The 17,234-nt window shown below is 33.3% G+C and overlaps 1 protein-coding gene and 1 non-coding gene across 2 annotated transcripts in view; both read left to right on the forward strand.

Annotated features, from left to right (window-relative positions):
- The window catches only part of Smp_004200.1 (hypothetical protein), a gene marked incomplete at its 3' end in the record, with an annotated part of 28,050 nt that extends 17,659 nt beyond the window's left edge, over nt 1–10,391 (forward strand). The window contains exons 7-8 of the mRNA XM_018795978.1: nt 7,811–7,856; nt 9,936–10,391. Coding sequence (XP_018650236.1) covers nt 7,811–7,856; nt 9,936–10,391 — 502 coding nt within the window. The remainder of the gene's footprint in view (nt 1–7,810; nt 7,857–9,935) is intronic.
- A 1,282-nt stretch (nt 10,392–11,673) lies between these two features.
- Nucleotides 11,674–11,739, forward strand: Smp_tRNA_00911_Gln_TTG.1.1. Its single transcript has one exon. It is a non-coding gene (tRNA).
- The last annotated feature ends 5,495 nt before the right edge of the window (nt 11,740–17,234 follow it).

Consider the following 17,234-nt stretch of genomic DNA (forward strand, 5'->3'; position numbering starts at 1 on the left):
TATTATTATTATTATTATTATTATTATTATCGGTTAAACATCATTATTAATCCTCCCTATACATGGTTCATTCATTTCGCATTGATCCTTCCTTATTACGTCTTACTAATTTTTCACACAATTTAGTCTTCCACTTGATCGAATTGTAATTGCACGATCATATCTCTCTCACCCTATCTGACACATATTTATTCTGATCACAGATCTTAAATTTTCATTTAACCTATATAGAAATATAAATCAGTTTACTGATTGTTCATAAATAGTTTGAAATTAATTATTACAAGCTGACATTATCCGAAAATATGTTTCAAGGTAGGGAATGAAAGATGTGTAAACTTTCATTTTACTAGTCCACGGTATTGAATTCCTGAAAAGTATACATCCTCGACTCCATTAGGGCTCAAACGCAGAACTTGAAGTCCTTGATTTAAACTATGGTCTATATTTTTGTGACAGTTTTTCTTCATTTCTTTTGAATTTCTTTCATTACGTGAAATTCAATACATGTCTGGGATGCTTCAACGTATTTCAATGTAATAGTAAACCTAGTGAAAAAGCAATAATAATTGTTTTTACACGTATTTATTTGTAATGCCTTATTATAATCACCAGGAAACTCGTACTTGTTCTACATTTATTGTCTCGAGAATGTGACTGAAATCCTCAAGAGCATTGTTGTATTTTATGTCGAACTAACCTGTGTCGGCGCAAAACTCAGAGGTAAAACTATGGAACTCTGAATTAGAGTATGCTTTATAAAACACATTATATCTCTTTAAAATCGTTATCATACTCTCTCCGTTGCTGTATCTTGTGTTAAATAGGCTCTTATTATTCAGTCTTCCGTTTATTCTTGAACCTAAGGTTCAGTCATGTGGATATATACTCCATTTCAAGTAATTTCTACTCGAGGCATCTCAAAATACAATACTATACTATATTTCGCTTTTTGAATACCAAGATTCTCCTTTTTATATTTGTTCTAAAATTGACTATTTTTTCTATCGATGACGAATACAGGGTTCTCAATGTGTTGAACTTAAGAGTTGTATCTACTTATCGGTCTTTTTTCATTTTTTATTGATAGCCGGATTACATCAGTCACATTTGCAGTTTAACCAATAAGCTTAGTAGCTGAATATCTCACTACTTTTTTTCATGTTGTGTTGTTGGAGACAACTTACAAAAATCTATGGACATAGTTTTTGTGGTCTTTTTGGTTACAGACTAGATCGACAGAATTCGATCAGAACTATGAGCTAGTAAGTGTGACTTTGATTCCCACCCAGTTACACACTACACCCAATCCACATCTATAGCAAATCAATAACTGTTCAATGTTTTACGTTTTATTCTTTGACTGAGCTTTAGCTTACTCGAGTTGTGTTTTGGACTTGAACACAACAAGCCTATCAACAAAATGTTCTACAGTAACAGCACATTTTAAAGTAATATATTTTGACTTTGGCGACGAACTTAATTTAAAAGCTTAATACATAAAATCAAAATGTTCCGAAAATTCCATTCAGTTGTTACCTTTTGTAACTTCTCGAATATAGTACACTTCATATTTTCTGTCAGTCTTATTAGACAACACATAAACGATTACCTGTTCTTAAAGTCTTTTGTGTAAAGGGGCAGGACCACAACTCTCTATTATCATCTGAATACCTAATGGTTTATGTTCTTGAATTCACCCTTTGGTAACTTTTCATCCTTAATATCGCCTTATATGTCCACAGTTACAGAGTCCTAGCATGCTGAAAGTCCGGAAATCGTTAAAATCAGTATTACAGGCGTCCTATACAAACACAAAGCAACTTTCAGAATGACAAACTTGTAAATGATGTTTTTCAAGATTTCCAATTATCCACGCATTTATTCAACTTCTAGAGATAGTATTTTACCCATCTGTTCTATAAAAATTAGTATATCACAAGAATGTTCTAATGAGGCATCGTGGCAACTTGGACCGACTTATATATGGTTCTGGTCCTACGTTGTAGCTGACTGACTTTAAAATGACTTATACGCCGAAAACCAACCGTTACTATCTCGAAATCGGAGACATGATTACGGGTTCGTTGACAGCAGTTACATTGAATATTAATAGCTTCCACTGATACAATGGTCCTCAGACAGAGAGCCGTCGAATATCATCAGCTTCTAGAGATCAACTCAACTAATCCCATTACGTTTTAATCTTCGGACTTACAGCCACACTGAGTGATGCATCATTTGTTTAATTCTTAATGCGAAAGAAGCTATTGATTTGTCCCCAGTATTTTTAAAATATGATGGTCTGAGATTACTGGTTAAATGAACTGAGTTACTATCTCGTATATATAAGTCAGAGGTAAGTCTATCGATTCCAATCAGTTCGGCATATGGAAAGAGGTGGTTGCCATAATGATTAGTCTGATTTGCATCTTTTTGAAGTCCTACCATTCAGTCATTTGACCACAAATCGTTTTTAGAGACATATCATAGAAAACATGACCTACTTTAGCCTCTGTCAATTTACTACACATGGGCAGTTGATTCTTCACTCAGTACTTTAACCAAATTTAGCATGATATATGTTATATATGCTTAACCACCATCTACCTCATCTAGTGATACTGCCTAATGTAGGAGTAGGTTGGGAAAAAGCTTGGGGGAACAAACCAATACGTGACATCAGTCCATGATGTCACTAACTGTCCATCTGAGGGATGTTGGTAGATTTGGAATACCTGGTTGGGATCAACACGATAACCTTGGTCAGTGGTTAATAATTCTAGATAATATGACTTAGAATCGTTCGCAGAGGCAGAGGTGCATTCCTTCTTTGTCTTCATCTCGATCTTGAGTTCCAGCACCCCTTGATACATAATTTTCCACTGTCTTTCCAGATCATATTCCCACAATCTAGTCTTTATTTTTATGATTACTACTACAGTACTTTCATTTTGTTATGCCAGTCATGTGTGGTGATTTGGGCCAAAGTACATCTGTGCCACGTCATGTTGATAATGTCTGTCTGTCTGTCTGTTTTGTCCTGTATAAATACTGAACATACTCAGCAAAAGTTCAGTATTATTCTCCATGTTTGCTAGAATGCAATGAGAAGAATTCCTGATGTCTCTAGATCGACACACTTAATTATCGAATGTCCTTTTAAAGACATTTGATAAAATGAGTTTTCTCAGGTTCCTCCTGTAGCTTTCATCTTGATATGGTAATCGGTTTGGTCTGTCATAGTAATCAAGATATATTAAGCGAAATGCCTGTTCCTTAATGTTCTATGTCAAGCGGGTTGAAAAAAACCAGACGAGAATTATTGAATTTGATTATACGGATTAGGTTGGGTAAGGACGCCGAAAATCTCACTCATGTAGGGATAGTATCAGTCCTATTTGTTTCGTGTCATAAGAATCTCAGCATTCATACAAAACACTCGTTTTTCACTGGTCAGATCACTCCGCGTGTAGTGTAGCCAAGATATATTGTTGTTGATTGATGGCTGTATGTTCTGTACAGTAGTTTTCATGTAGGTCTGGGAGATCGGACTAAAGTTGTTTAAAGTGAAATACGCGCTCTGTTTAGATGTGACCAACTAGAAGTGGCGTCAGGTAACAATTTTTCAAACTCACCAAGTGAATATTTATCAAAAATTATCTGTCAGTGAGTTTATTTCAAAAGAGCATGGAACGATGATTCATTTCCAGTCACTAATTTTTTTTATTAAATAATTAAAAAGATTCTACAAGTTATTTATACATTTATATTTATTCATAGATATATGGTTGTGGAGATTTTTTCTTAAAAATCTTTTATTGGAACAAGTAAACTTTATTGACTTCATGTGGTGTTATACAATCACATGTTCCATAGCAGTGCTTATAATCAATAGTGTATAAATCAGTTGTGGACTATGATAAATTATCTCAGTTTTTTTCGTGTTTAAGATTCAGTTATTTTTCCTATCGAAACTTGACTGGTAGATAAATAATTAAAACGCAATTCAGACAGCCACATAGCATCGATACACTGCACACATCAGGTGTGGTTTCTTTAATATGTAGTTGTTTATGAAGTTATCTATTTGTTGTTGTCTAGAATTACTTTATCGTAGCATAAAACTTTTAATTCAATTTCTGTTATGGTTATTAAAAATATACTATAAAATCACTATCTACTTTATTAAGTCTTGTGACTAACAATAATAATAGATTATTTAAAGTTTGTTGTTTTGAGTCTTTAGCATTTTAGCTTACCTCGAAGAATAACTATGCGACTCCAACAGATACACTGGAATCATGCATAAATCGATAACTGGATAAAACTCACTCGACTACGGTTATTGAAATTGGTAGACTAATCTCATGAATTGAGGTTGACTCTGAATGTTTGAAATTAAGAAAGATTAAATCTTAGTATTGGTTGTTGTTCTATAATCTAAACTTTAGGTCGTTGATCGTAATCCTAGTGTTGCTGTACCACTGACCCCTTTTATTCTGATGTCTATTTATATAAGTTTGCAGCAACGGAAATGTGTGAATTTCATCGAGACGTTAGATATTTCTTAATAACTGCCAATTTTAATCAACTGGTACGAAATCTGTTTTATATGTTCTTTAAATTTGTTAGTGGAGCCAACCAATATGCGTATCGTAACCGGATTTCTATATTTCCCCAGTTACAGTTACAATAATTATAAAAAGTTACTTTTATTAAGTTTTACGAAGGAGCTTTAGATAATATTCGTTCATGTTCACTTGTTGTCTACTCTCTCATGTAGTTTATGTATTTATTACCAATACCTTACATCGAGTTGTTCTATACCATCATCCTACTACGCACCTTCTAGGTTTTAGTAAGGGTTTTTGACTTCTGATTGTTGATATTCAGGACTGACGAGTCCCAAATAGGACGAAACACCAGTCGGGGATTCTACTGTTAGTCACATACCAAATATAGTATTTGTTCACAAACCATTTTTGTCTGTTATCAATTATTTACGTGAAAATAACTCGTATTTTGAAAAAGTGATAAGCAACGTAGAGCCTAGCTCAAATTTTCATGGAACCCAATTTTCCATACTACATTAGCACAACGAAATGGAATTAACAAAATGATCAGCGAATTAATCGAAATAATGCATTTGCGATGATAATGAGAAAGAGCGAAAATTAAGAATATGGCTAGTAAAGCAGAATGAAAAAATATGCATACAGGATTACTTGATTCTATTATATCAATAAGGTACATCCAATATATCAAATCTCGTCACATTTTGTGGTTCATAACCAAATGTACTTCAACCATTGAGCAGAATAATTGACCGATTTTTAAGTAAGCCATTGCAGTAACTTAGTTGATTGTCTCAGCTAATTATACTAGATTGATTAAACAGAACGAAAATCGACACAGGATTGTATCAAGCTGTTTGAAATGATGTGGGTAGAGATCAGTTGCATTTACTTCTTTGGCAACTAACAGAACATATCTAGATATAAAATTCAGCAGCCATTAGTTGCCTAAAGTAAATTTTAAATTTTAATGTTTAGTTGTGTTATGTATCATATCTACTGATTAAACAAATTGCCTCTGATTGTATAATCAGGGTAGTTATATGTTCAACTATCGAAAGGTTAGTATTTTCATTCGGTCGGTTAATTTTCTAATTTTAACTATCTTTTGGGGCACACTGTCATCATAAATTTCGAAAACAAATAAACTGTAAGAACTCCTCCTTAAGTATCTAATACCTTTTCCTACTCACACGGGACTTATCCGTTGTCAGTGTTTGGACATTCGTTTTGATAGATTATCTTGTCGACGTGACCTTTGACCTTGTAAATTGTTATTGTTCTCTCTTAGTAATAGATAGAGTTTAAAATGATTATCAAGCTCCGGAAAGATTTATTTGTCTTAGATCCCAATATCTTTCTAATCAAAATCATATACTGTTGTATTACTATTAATAATGACATGTCGTAACCTTTGACTGTTGACTAACGTTCAAAAGGATAAGGAGGTCCACTTGTGTGTTCTCTGTACTTCTCCTTGTATATACTATGATATATTTTATAAATGTTATTTGTCGTATCTCCTTTAGTGATTATGTCCTTCAACTCGCATAGTATATATTAAATAAGTTTTTTACGCTGTACACACTGCTAAAGACCCTAATAATCTGGTTTTAATTTTTAAGATGTTTTACACACAGTATAAACGAATATTCATCTGAGTTCATTTACGGATTACTGAAAGCTCAGTAGATTTCGGTTTCAATAACAAGCAAATAAAAATTAATCTTCTAAAATTGAATAGTTATTCTTATTAAAATAAAACAACTTCTGTTTTACATGAATTATTAATTAAGCTAATAAAATTAGTCTGTTGTGAAAGCACGATTTATATTTCATTGGTTTGTTTTCTTTTGGCACTAGCAACTTAAATGGTGTAGGATTTTTTTTACTTTAATAATCAGATGTTCAATCAAATTATATATATATATATATTAGCCTGAGGTCACCACTTATTACTTTTCGCTCTCTCTCTGTGCTTAAGTTCTAAGAAAATAATCCGCTTATTTAACTTAAGACCTATTATATGTATTTCATATGATAAAGTGACCTATAATAGTTAGTCATATAGTATTTAATGTACTTAATTGTAATTCGTTTAGTCTTACAAAAGTATAATTTATGTCTTCATCATCTAGTTCGTCTCATTTATTTATTTTTATAACTTGAAAATTAATTAAAATAACCTTTTTTTGGATCTAGTGTCCATATTTGTTAGATTTCGCTGCATAGTTTTTCTGCTTTACAAACATTAACTGTTCTTTATTCTAGTCAAACATTAGGCAAATAAATAATCTAAAATTAAATTATATTTTAATTAAGAAATATCTATGAATCACTTTATTATTGCTGTAGAAAAAATAGATAGATCGAGAATCGGTCGTTACATTTCTTAACTTGAGTTCTATACACGCATTATTTGACAGTGGGATTTTTTCACTAAATAATTGTTTTTATTGCTATAAATTATTGACGCTTGCGCCTTACACCAAACTTTGAACATCTTATTACATTCATAATTGTTAACTCCTTATTTTCTATTCTTTTCTGTCATTCTTATATTCTGTTTATTTATCGTTTCCTTCCAATTTTCTGTTTTGAGATATACGAAATGATATCAAACAAAACTTTTCTAGGTTCCAGTTTTGCATAGATATTTATTAGTAGATACACATTGCATTCTGGCAAACATTATTTTCACTGAATCCCCTGCAAATTATGTCTAATTTTGAATTTGATAGAATTTGGGTTTATACTATCCAGCTTCTATAATTAAAGATGTTTTAAATATCTAATACCGTGAATTACAACAACTAGTGTTGTTTTATTTTCTTTTGAAGTTTTATTCTTCATTTGATGATTTATGGTAAAAATGTTAGTCAATTATTTGAATGTCTTTGAAAGAATCTTTGTCACTTTGTGTATTGTGAATTATTATAGAATTTAACAGATATGTTGGTGTTTTACTCGGAGTTATTACTTAGTGTCTATGTCTTATTTTAATAATAACTCACTAAGGTACTTCTTGCTTATCTATAGTTTATATGGGAGTCCTTTAAACCAATGAATAGTTTGTCTTCAAGTAGTTTCAGTAGTCCTTGCAACATATGATGTGGAAAATGGCTAGTAAATTATATATATATATATATATATATATATATATATATATATATATTGTGGACAGATGCCTAGAAAGAGGCGAAAGAGGCTTTTTCCATCCCTCACCCATTAAGGATAATACGTTTACCATATTTATCATCTTTCCAATATAACGTGCTTGTAAGTGCAACTTTAGTATTGTAAAGTACAATCAACCTAATAAATTAATAAGACACTAGATAAAAACCTGGAAATCTCCAAAGTTTACTGTAAGCTGTAATCTGGGGAACATGAGGAATGTATCAAGGTTTAAATTATGTGTTTCCGAAATGTAAATCTTTATTCAGATGTTTGGTGTGGTTAGTTTTAACGAGACAAGATTTTAATAACCCATAATTGTATTAATTTCAAAAAAAAACTTTTGTTGTTAACTTCATTTAAATTATATTATTAATAATAATAATCGAAATATATTGAAATATTGTCTAAAATATGACTTTCTATTTGATTATAGCTGTAATAGCTTTACATATTCGATTATTTTTTTTTGTATTCTTTCTCATTGTTTACTCATTTTCAACATTTGGCAGCTTAAAAAAATGTGACTAATCAATATTCACCAGTTATTTATGTTCGCCTAAATCTATATTTGAAAATCGATAATGTTTTAATCCAATAAATTCATCTTCATGATTATAAACTCATTTTATGATCAACTATTCAGTCAGGTTTAATCTGTTTTGTCTTGTTTATGTATTTACAAATAGAATAAAGAAATTCAGTCGACTACGTGGTTTTAGGTGAAAGTAATGCCTGATTTTAGTGTATATTAATGTGATGATGCACCTCATTATCTGACATAATATTTCACTGCAAAGTAACGAACTGAGAAATATTCATGAAATGAGATGAATATGATGTTGAATAATAGACAGTCATATATGAAACAACAATTAATGAGTATTTTTATTGGAACCAGTTTTAAGTTTTGTTGTGTAAAAGCGTCAGATTGTAAATTTTTAAATAGACTTTGTATAGGACAAACAGATCAACGGAAAGTAGAAAAGTTTTAACATTAAAGTTTAAGTTATAAGCTCTTTAAATTTTCTTTAAGATGATAGGAAGCTAATTTAGTTCCATATTAACTATGTTCCAACAAAAACAATTCCAGTTGAACATTTGAGTTACCCTTTAGAATCAGGCTTTTTTTAGTTCCTTCCATCTCTTTTCATTAGTTATTATTACTTAATACTTAAACTTAACTAATATCATACTTCTATGTCGGTAACATTAAATCTCATTCATATCTTGTACAGTTATTTTTTGGGGTGTTTATCTCTTTATTGTTGAACCTTAGTGTACATTTCATAAGACAACCAAATAAGTAAAATAATATCCTAGGTTTATACATTTTGCTTGTTAGGTAATTTTTTTAGGAAAAGAATACCCCTAAATGTTATTATCCGATGTGTTAGTTGGAATACTTTCTGTTCAAAATCCCTTAACCCTCCCCCTTAGCAGCATTATTTAGTTTTATTTCTATGCCATAACTTAGAAGTTCATCAACTATTTGGATTTCATTTTCTTTTTTAATTTGATGTTTACTAGAGACAGCTTTTAAACCACTGTAAAATGATTGCAAAGAGCTACCGTTTGTCTGTCTTGTTTCAATACAGCTTATTCGTCACTTTTTGATGATTGTCCTGAATTAATTTGTGTGCTTGTTATGCAATTTGTAAATTTTCTTTTTGGAAGAACCTCAATTAGCAGTTCCTACTTTTAGTGCTTGAATTATATTCATACTCATCGTATCGCTTTGGATGAATTTACGTTTTACAAAAAGTAAGCCCTAGTTTCAGATTGTAAGTTTTTCACACATCATTTTAATCAATTTTCATGGCGTTGAACGTATTCTACATAAACACTACTACTAATTTGTATCTCCAAGTGCTTTCTTTCAAATTAAAATTTTCGTTTTTTGAAACTGCTCGATTCGTAGCATTTGGTTGTACCTCCACTAAACGATCATAAACTTGAATGTTGGTATATTTCTTGAAGGTGACGTTTATTTCTTCTTTTAGTGTCAGATTGCAAAATGACATTCATTCATTTAGATATTTCAGTAATTTTTTTCGTTTAAATGGAGTTATTCGTTTAAACTGAAATAAAGTTTGTTAATTGAAATTAATAATTAATACACTAAGTCCAAAGTTATCACTATGTTTACTTTTATTATTCTGTTTATTCACAAATTTTCAGCTTTTATGTCACGGTGTTTTACCCAAATGGATTAATCGATTAGCTCGTATTGTATCTGGATTACCATTTATTGAAACTTTTCTACCACCTCATTGGATTCGACCAAGTTTAATGTATGACTGTGAATTCGATGAATTAAGTAATGATGATGAAGAGGAAGAAAGAACAAAAGAAGATATCAATCAGAATGATCAAAATGAGCACTTGATTAATGGGAATACTAATGATAACAATAACAATCAGATTGTTTGTTACAAAAACGAAGACGAAGATCTCTCTATAACAAAGTCATTTACTGAGAAACCATATTTCCAATTTGTTCATTCTACATCTACAAATAATGGTCATGTTCCGCATCGAACTACTAATAGTATAGCAAATAATAATAAAACTTCTGTTGACCATTCGGATAATCATCACCATGACTCTTCATTATTTCAACTAAGGACAGTTTAGTTTTAAGAATGAACAACAAAACTTGCCTTTTTTCCTTACATTTTGCCGCTCAATTAATGTAAAAAAACAGTGTTATTGTGTACAGATTGATGATATATCTTTTCAAGTCTATCAAATGGAGAGAAAGAATAATTACTTGTCATTATTTTTTGATTAATTTTACATGACAATATCTTAAATAAAGTGAATACGTTTTCTACATTCCAATCTGTATTGTTTTTCTATGAACTATGTATCTTTCATAGTCAACGGAAGCTGTGGTTCGTGTAGTTCATCACTTTGATCTTCATCAAATATTCCCCGTTTTTTTCTATGATAGTCTTTCAAAACTTCTGTGTTGTTCACATTTGTTGTCTGGTTAATTACCTCTTTACTGATGTTAATTTGCTTTTTTTTCTCAATTGAAATGTTTACTTTGTTAATTATTTTTATTATTATTTTCCGCCTGACAGTTCGATACTCCACCATATTCCAGTATCCTATCAAGTCCCTCTTCTCTTTGATAAATTAGGTTGTTTTATACCACTAATTGTATTGTTGATAAATCTTCCATTGTTTACGTTACCAGTATGTTTTACATGTATTCTTGTTTTTTTTTTCAATTCAAAATGAAGTTTCCATCATATTATTTAATGGTTTGCCTAGCCCATAAAATTTGTTTGATCTGGTTAGGGTTTTTCTGTGTTGATGGTAATATTCAGTTTTGATACTTTAATAGTGTTTGGTGAATATTACGAACGATACTGTGAACTCAATTTCTATTACAAATGCATCATATCTATACAGCTGTAGTGAACTTCCTAGCTTTCATTAGTATTGAAAACTAGTCGATTGTAATGTTTTATATGTCCTACTCGTTATCAGATGGTATTTCTACGTAGTAACGAGCATCTGAGTATGAAATATAGCTTACATTGGAAACATTATATACTAATAATTGAGAGGTTTTTATGAAAGTATGGTTGTTACATACTTTAGTCTGACTAGCTTTGTTACATAGCCAGTCAACCTACTGTGCAAAAAGTTTATGTCTTCCAAAACTCATGTGGTTGGTAATGTACGTGTGATGAAATCCGAAATGGTCTTTTTGTTACCCTTGTAAATTAGTTGCACATGAGTAAATAAATTCATTTAGTATTGTTTGTTTGAATCTTCCCATCGATTTGTTAGGACTGCAACTGGTCAGTCTCTAATTGGCATATGTGCATACTGTGCGTATTGCCTCAATATAGCCTTATTTCACAAGCATGGTAAGCAGAGATGGATAGTGGCTATCAGGACTCAGTGGCCGAGTGGATAACGCGATGGCGTTTGAAGCGAGGGTACTGGGTTCGAGTCCCAGAGTGAACATCAACTCTGAGATGAAGGTACATCCAGCTGACGAGTCCCAAATAGGACGAAACGCGCGTCCTGGATTCTACTGCTAGCCACTATTCATCTCTGCTTACCATGAGTAAATAAATATTTAGTTCGATTCACGCAACTTTAAGAATATTTATCGAACTTAAGGAAAAAACTTTAGTAGCTTGTTATCAGTGGAAAGAGGCGTTAAGCTAAAAACAATTACTAGTGTGGTGTGTGCTACTTATGTCGACATAAGCAGTATATAACACTGTCAGGAATAGAATGGCAGCAGAAAGTTGAGAAGATCGAGTAGGAAAGAAAGGGAACAGAGAGCAGTTGTTCTGGAAATGCAGAAACAATGAAGTCTAAGACAACTAATGAACATTTTGAAAATAAAGTATTGGAGTATGGTTCTTCTATTTTATTGAGTAACTCTGTAATTTTGTGCTGAATATAATCGGTTGTCCTCACCTGAGTTCTGCTTCACTACATTAGGAGTTCCCAGCCGAATGTGTAATATTCCGATTCGCAGTCTTGCAATGTTAATTAATTGTCACTGATTTTCTGCCAATTGCAAAATCAGAAGCGTCGATTAGCTCATTTTTATTGTCAACTATCCTGAGAAACCATTGGACTGCCAGTTCATTCAACTCCTGTTGGTTTTCGTAGATTCTATTTGTGGCTGGGGTAAAGCATGTAATTATAGAGTGGCTTAATATCTAACCAGCTATGGTCACTAGTTGAGAGCTAATTGTCGTTTTAATGGTCGAGTGTCAGGTAATCCTTAAACGATCTATAGGGTTCGAGTTAATCTGGAATACCAAAGATTTTATATAATAATCGGCTTAGCACTGTGTCGATTAATAAAGTTTGTTCACTCCATTTTGTCTCTGACAAACAAGGGACAAATATTTGTCAGCTAGACATCTAATAATTTGATTACTAAAACCCGGACAGCGGAAAAATTTGTACAAACCTTGTGAAGTTAATTTGTCAAGAAACGAGCACCTCAAACAATCTAGGAACTTTACTGTTAAATGGTATTTTACTCCAGATAATTCAGGCAGCAGTAGTCCAACACAAAGAAACGACGCGATAGGTGCCAAGTCTAGGGGTCGTTTAAAACAAAATAATGCATTCCGTGAAAGCTACGCAATTACGCTAACACTTCAAGAAAGCCGAAATTGTGAATGAAATGAAAAATAAAATTCTCACCTGGAGCAAAATAAAGTAGGATATAGGAACTAAAGTGTTGTGAATAACAATTTTACAGTCGATGATGAGATAGGCGGTTGGTGTGTACGAAAAGTGTGCGTGGAGAATTTCACACAAAGAAGCATATTGATATATACGGAATTACACTAAAAGAACAATAGAAAAGACCATCAAATCGGCTAGTGTGACAATAAGTAATCTGAAAATCTCTTGATTGGTAGTATTGTTATACTTGCTTTACCATTCCTACGTATTTTTTACACATTGCCTTGTTTGGAGCACTATCTGCTTCAGATGATAATGCGAGGTGTTAAAAGTTTTTGATTGTTTACCGGCTTTTCCTAGACCGATGTTCATTGTGACCTGATAAACATACTCCTGACATACTTAGTAATTTGGATAACCGCGAAAGAAAGAGGACGGGAGTGACCTTATCATTTATTACTGTATGTCTTGAGCTTCCGAAGGCAGCTTCATATACTTACAACAGACAACCATTGAAGTACTTAAAATTCATTAGACGTTTATTATTGAAAGTTGTTTTAAAGATTGGAAATTATGGTCATCTGATATCAGATCTGCATTTGCCTCAATCAACCATGCGTTGTGGAATTAGAACTCTAGGATTCGCCTAACCTTAGCATAAATAGTGCACATGAAAACAGGTTAGAGTGTGAACCAAAATGTATTTATCCAATAATACCAACAAACTGGATAGGTACTTACAAACAGCGTAATAATAATTAATATCGTCATATCACTTGGTACCTAGCTAGCAAACGTCTGTCCACAGTTTGTCAGAGACAAATTTATTTGACAGAATTGAATGTACAAACTTTATTAACCGACACAGGAACCGTACAGTTCAGTCATGTTGTTCGTTCATGTATTTTGTATAATAAATAATTATTATTCAATGTAAATACGATGAGTTTGCTGACGTCCTCTTTTTTGGTAATTCGTTGCTCACTAAAGATTTAAAATCGGTTAACATAGTGGGGTGCGGCAAATGTTTTGCTTGCCAGTATATTGTTCTGTAGGATCGGTGAAATATCTGTGAACCAAGTCGTTCATCGCAATTATTAGATTCCCAATATTAGATGATAGATTACTGATCGTCAAACATATAGCCAAATATCGTCAGGGACAAGTATAACTAAAGTGCATAAATCAGTGTAACATTATGGGGCCATGATTTAGTGGTTTCACTCTTTATTTCCTTAATATTTTCCCACAATACATGAGTTTGGTAAAACTATGTGTCACAGCCATAAACCAGAAAACACTGTTTCTCCTGATTATCAGGGTAAAGTTAGTTAGGTTAGTATTAGCTGTAAGATATGACTCCAACATAAGCTAGAAAGTCATAACATTGCTTTCTCAAAGCGAGCAGAGAACGTTATTGTACGATCATTTTATTAGTTACAACTGAACTGAGGTGAAGTGTGTTTCCCGTACCTTGAAAGTTAAAATCAGCATTAGTTATTAGCGGTTACGATTCAGCATACCACGTCTGGCACCACATAACTACTGCAGGTCCACCGATATGTACCAAGGCGCGAAGATTGCCTCCAGACAAGTTAGAGGTTGGACAGAGAGAGTTCGAAAACATGATGCAACTAGGCATCATTCGACAGTTTAGTAGCCCATAGGCTTCTCCATTAAATATGGTCCTCAAGAAAGATCAGGACTAGCGCCCGTGCGGAGATTATTGACGCTTAAATAATCAAACCATCCCAGACAGATACTCGACCCCACATCTACACGATTTCTCACTGAACCTACATGGAAAGCAATTTCTTTCGAAACTTGATCTTGTAAGAGCATACCATCAAATTCCGATGGCACTATAAGATATTGAAAAACAGCCACTATTACACTTTTTGGTTTGTTTGAGTCTTTAAGAATGCCATTCGGACTAAAAAAATGAAGCTCAGACCTTCCAACGATTTATCGACGAGGTCATCAGAGGTTTAGACTTCGTGTTTGTTTATATTGATGATGCTTTAATAGCCAGCTCATCTGTTGAAGAATACGTAAAACAACTGCACGAACTTTTACACCCTGGCATCAGGGCCACAACCGAACTCATCACTGAACGCTATGTCTGGCCCAAAATTAACTCTGATATAAAACGACGGACACGAAGCTGCATACAGTGTCAACACAGCAAAGTTCAAAGACACACAGTCATCCCTATGGGAAAATTCCCACTACCTGACAAACGCTTTCAACATATCTATTTAGACACAGCTGGTCCCTTGCCACCATCAAACTCCTTCACGCATATTTTTACAGCTGTGGACAGATTCACAAAATGGGCGATAGCATGCCCTATCAAAAACACATACGTGGAAACAGTCGCATCCGTTTTCCTTGACCATTGGATATCAAATTACGGAGTACCTTTGATCGTTACTATAGATCGTGGTCCCCAGTTCCAATCCATCCTATGCCAGGAATTTACCAAACTTCTGGGAGTAAACCACATCAAAACAACATCCTGTAAGATCATCTTTGTTGGTGGTCTATGTCGAAATGATTGGGGGCCTACTATAGTTAGACGAAAATGGTGACGAACCAACTAACGCTGAAGTCACACCTTGCGACCGGCCCTTACGTGGTTTGAACCATCGACGCATCAAAGGATCATGGACGCTATGGAGACTGTACAACACAAAGGACGTTATTACAAGAATATATTAGTTAAGGTACAACCACGGAAGTACAGAAGTGAAAGAACAACCACTGCCGCGTGGGCCAGTCCATGGCGTATTATTGACTGGTGCGGGTTGACTATCCTTGACCTTGACAGGGATCGATGATCTGTTCGATATTCAGTGACATTTCACCGACCCTACAAGCCTATCATCCAGTAGCTAATGATCTGGTCGAAAGATTTCACCTCCAATTAAAAAGCTCTCTGATGGCACACTCTGATGCATCGAAGTGGAGTAACGCACTACCACTCGTACTCCTAGGAGTTCGTTCAACTATCAAGGAAGATATAGGTTACACATCATCTGAACTAGTTTATGGTACAACACTAACATTACCAGGTCAACTATTCGAGCAAGAATCAACAATATCAAGTTATCCAAATCGTTCCATGAGTCACCTATTGCAAACATAGCAATCGCGTACAACTTGATAAACGCCTGGAAACGAGTAAATTTGTTTCTTTTTTCGAGTCAATGCCCTTAAAAAGCCATTGAAACAACCGTACAAAGGTCCTTACCAAGTAATTAAACGAACAAACAAACACTTCATCATCAACAAGTGTGGAGAGAATGAGACTATCTCTATAGATAGAATAAAAGCTGTCTTCTATGAAGCTCAACAAGACAAAAGAGAAAGCACCGCAGATAAACAACCCCTCCCACTAATCACTACGAGATCAGAAGAGGACGAAAAACCGAACATCAAGCCTACTTGTTTAACACGTTCAGACAGAACCGTAAATAAACTTAAGCGTTATGCCCATTTCGCTGGATAGCAAAATCAAAACAACACATTCATTGATATATATTACACTATTAAATTTACTCAATTTCCTAATAAAAACTTTTTTTCTTCACACGTGTATATAATAAATCACATTTTTCCACAATTACTCGTTTAGTCACATTTTTTTAAAAAAAATTTTGTAACAATAATAAACGAGTGAACTCTAGTTAATTATTTATTAATTGTACATATGAGTAAACAATCCAATTTTTATTTTGTGAATTAATCAACATTTTTGCACTTTATTATTATTAGCTAACTAAGTCATTCTTTTTGTTTTGCTCGAGTGCATTCATGTAACTCTGTACATTAACATATTGTGTATTACTGGCATGTACTATACTCTTGCATTTTCTTCTTTTTTGTTACAACCCAGTGTTACCTCCGGACACTCTGGGGGTGGGGGAACTATGTGGAGATAGGCATAACAAACCTATTTTGTAAATAGCTTTTGATATTATTTGCATTTGTTCTGTCAATTTTCACAGTCTGTACATTCACCACAAAATGATTGTACATGTTGTTTAGGCGTATGACCTTGAACACTCTTCCGTTTTTGGATCGCTCATAGCATGACACACTGTTAGCCGCTCGTAAATACACTGTTACACACACGCCTCTCGTTCTCGATTGTCTGTGATTACGATCATTAAACTATAAAGTATCTATTATTTACATTTATAGACTATAGCCATATTTCCATTATATACTACATCTGGCTAAATCCCTGGAATTACAACAACGCCCAAGCCTGCCGATTTAAGTAACGTGACATAG

This window comes from Schistosoma mansoni, chromosome 2 (assembly GCF_000237925.1).
Source record: "Schistosoma mansoni strain Puerto Rico chromosome 2, complete genome".
In the NCBI taxonomy this organism is placed as follows: domain Eukaryota; kingdom Metazoa; phylum Platyhelminthes; class Trematoda; order Strigeidida; family Schistosomatidae; genus Schistosoma; species Schistosoma mansoni.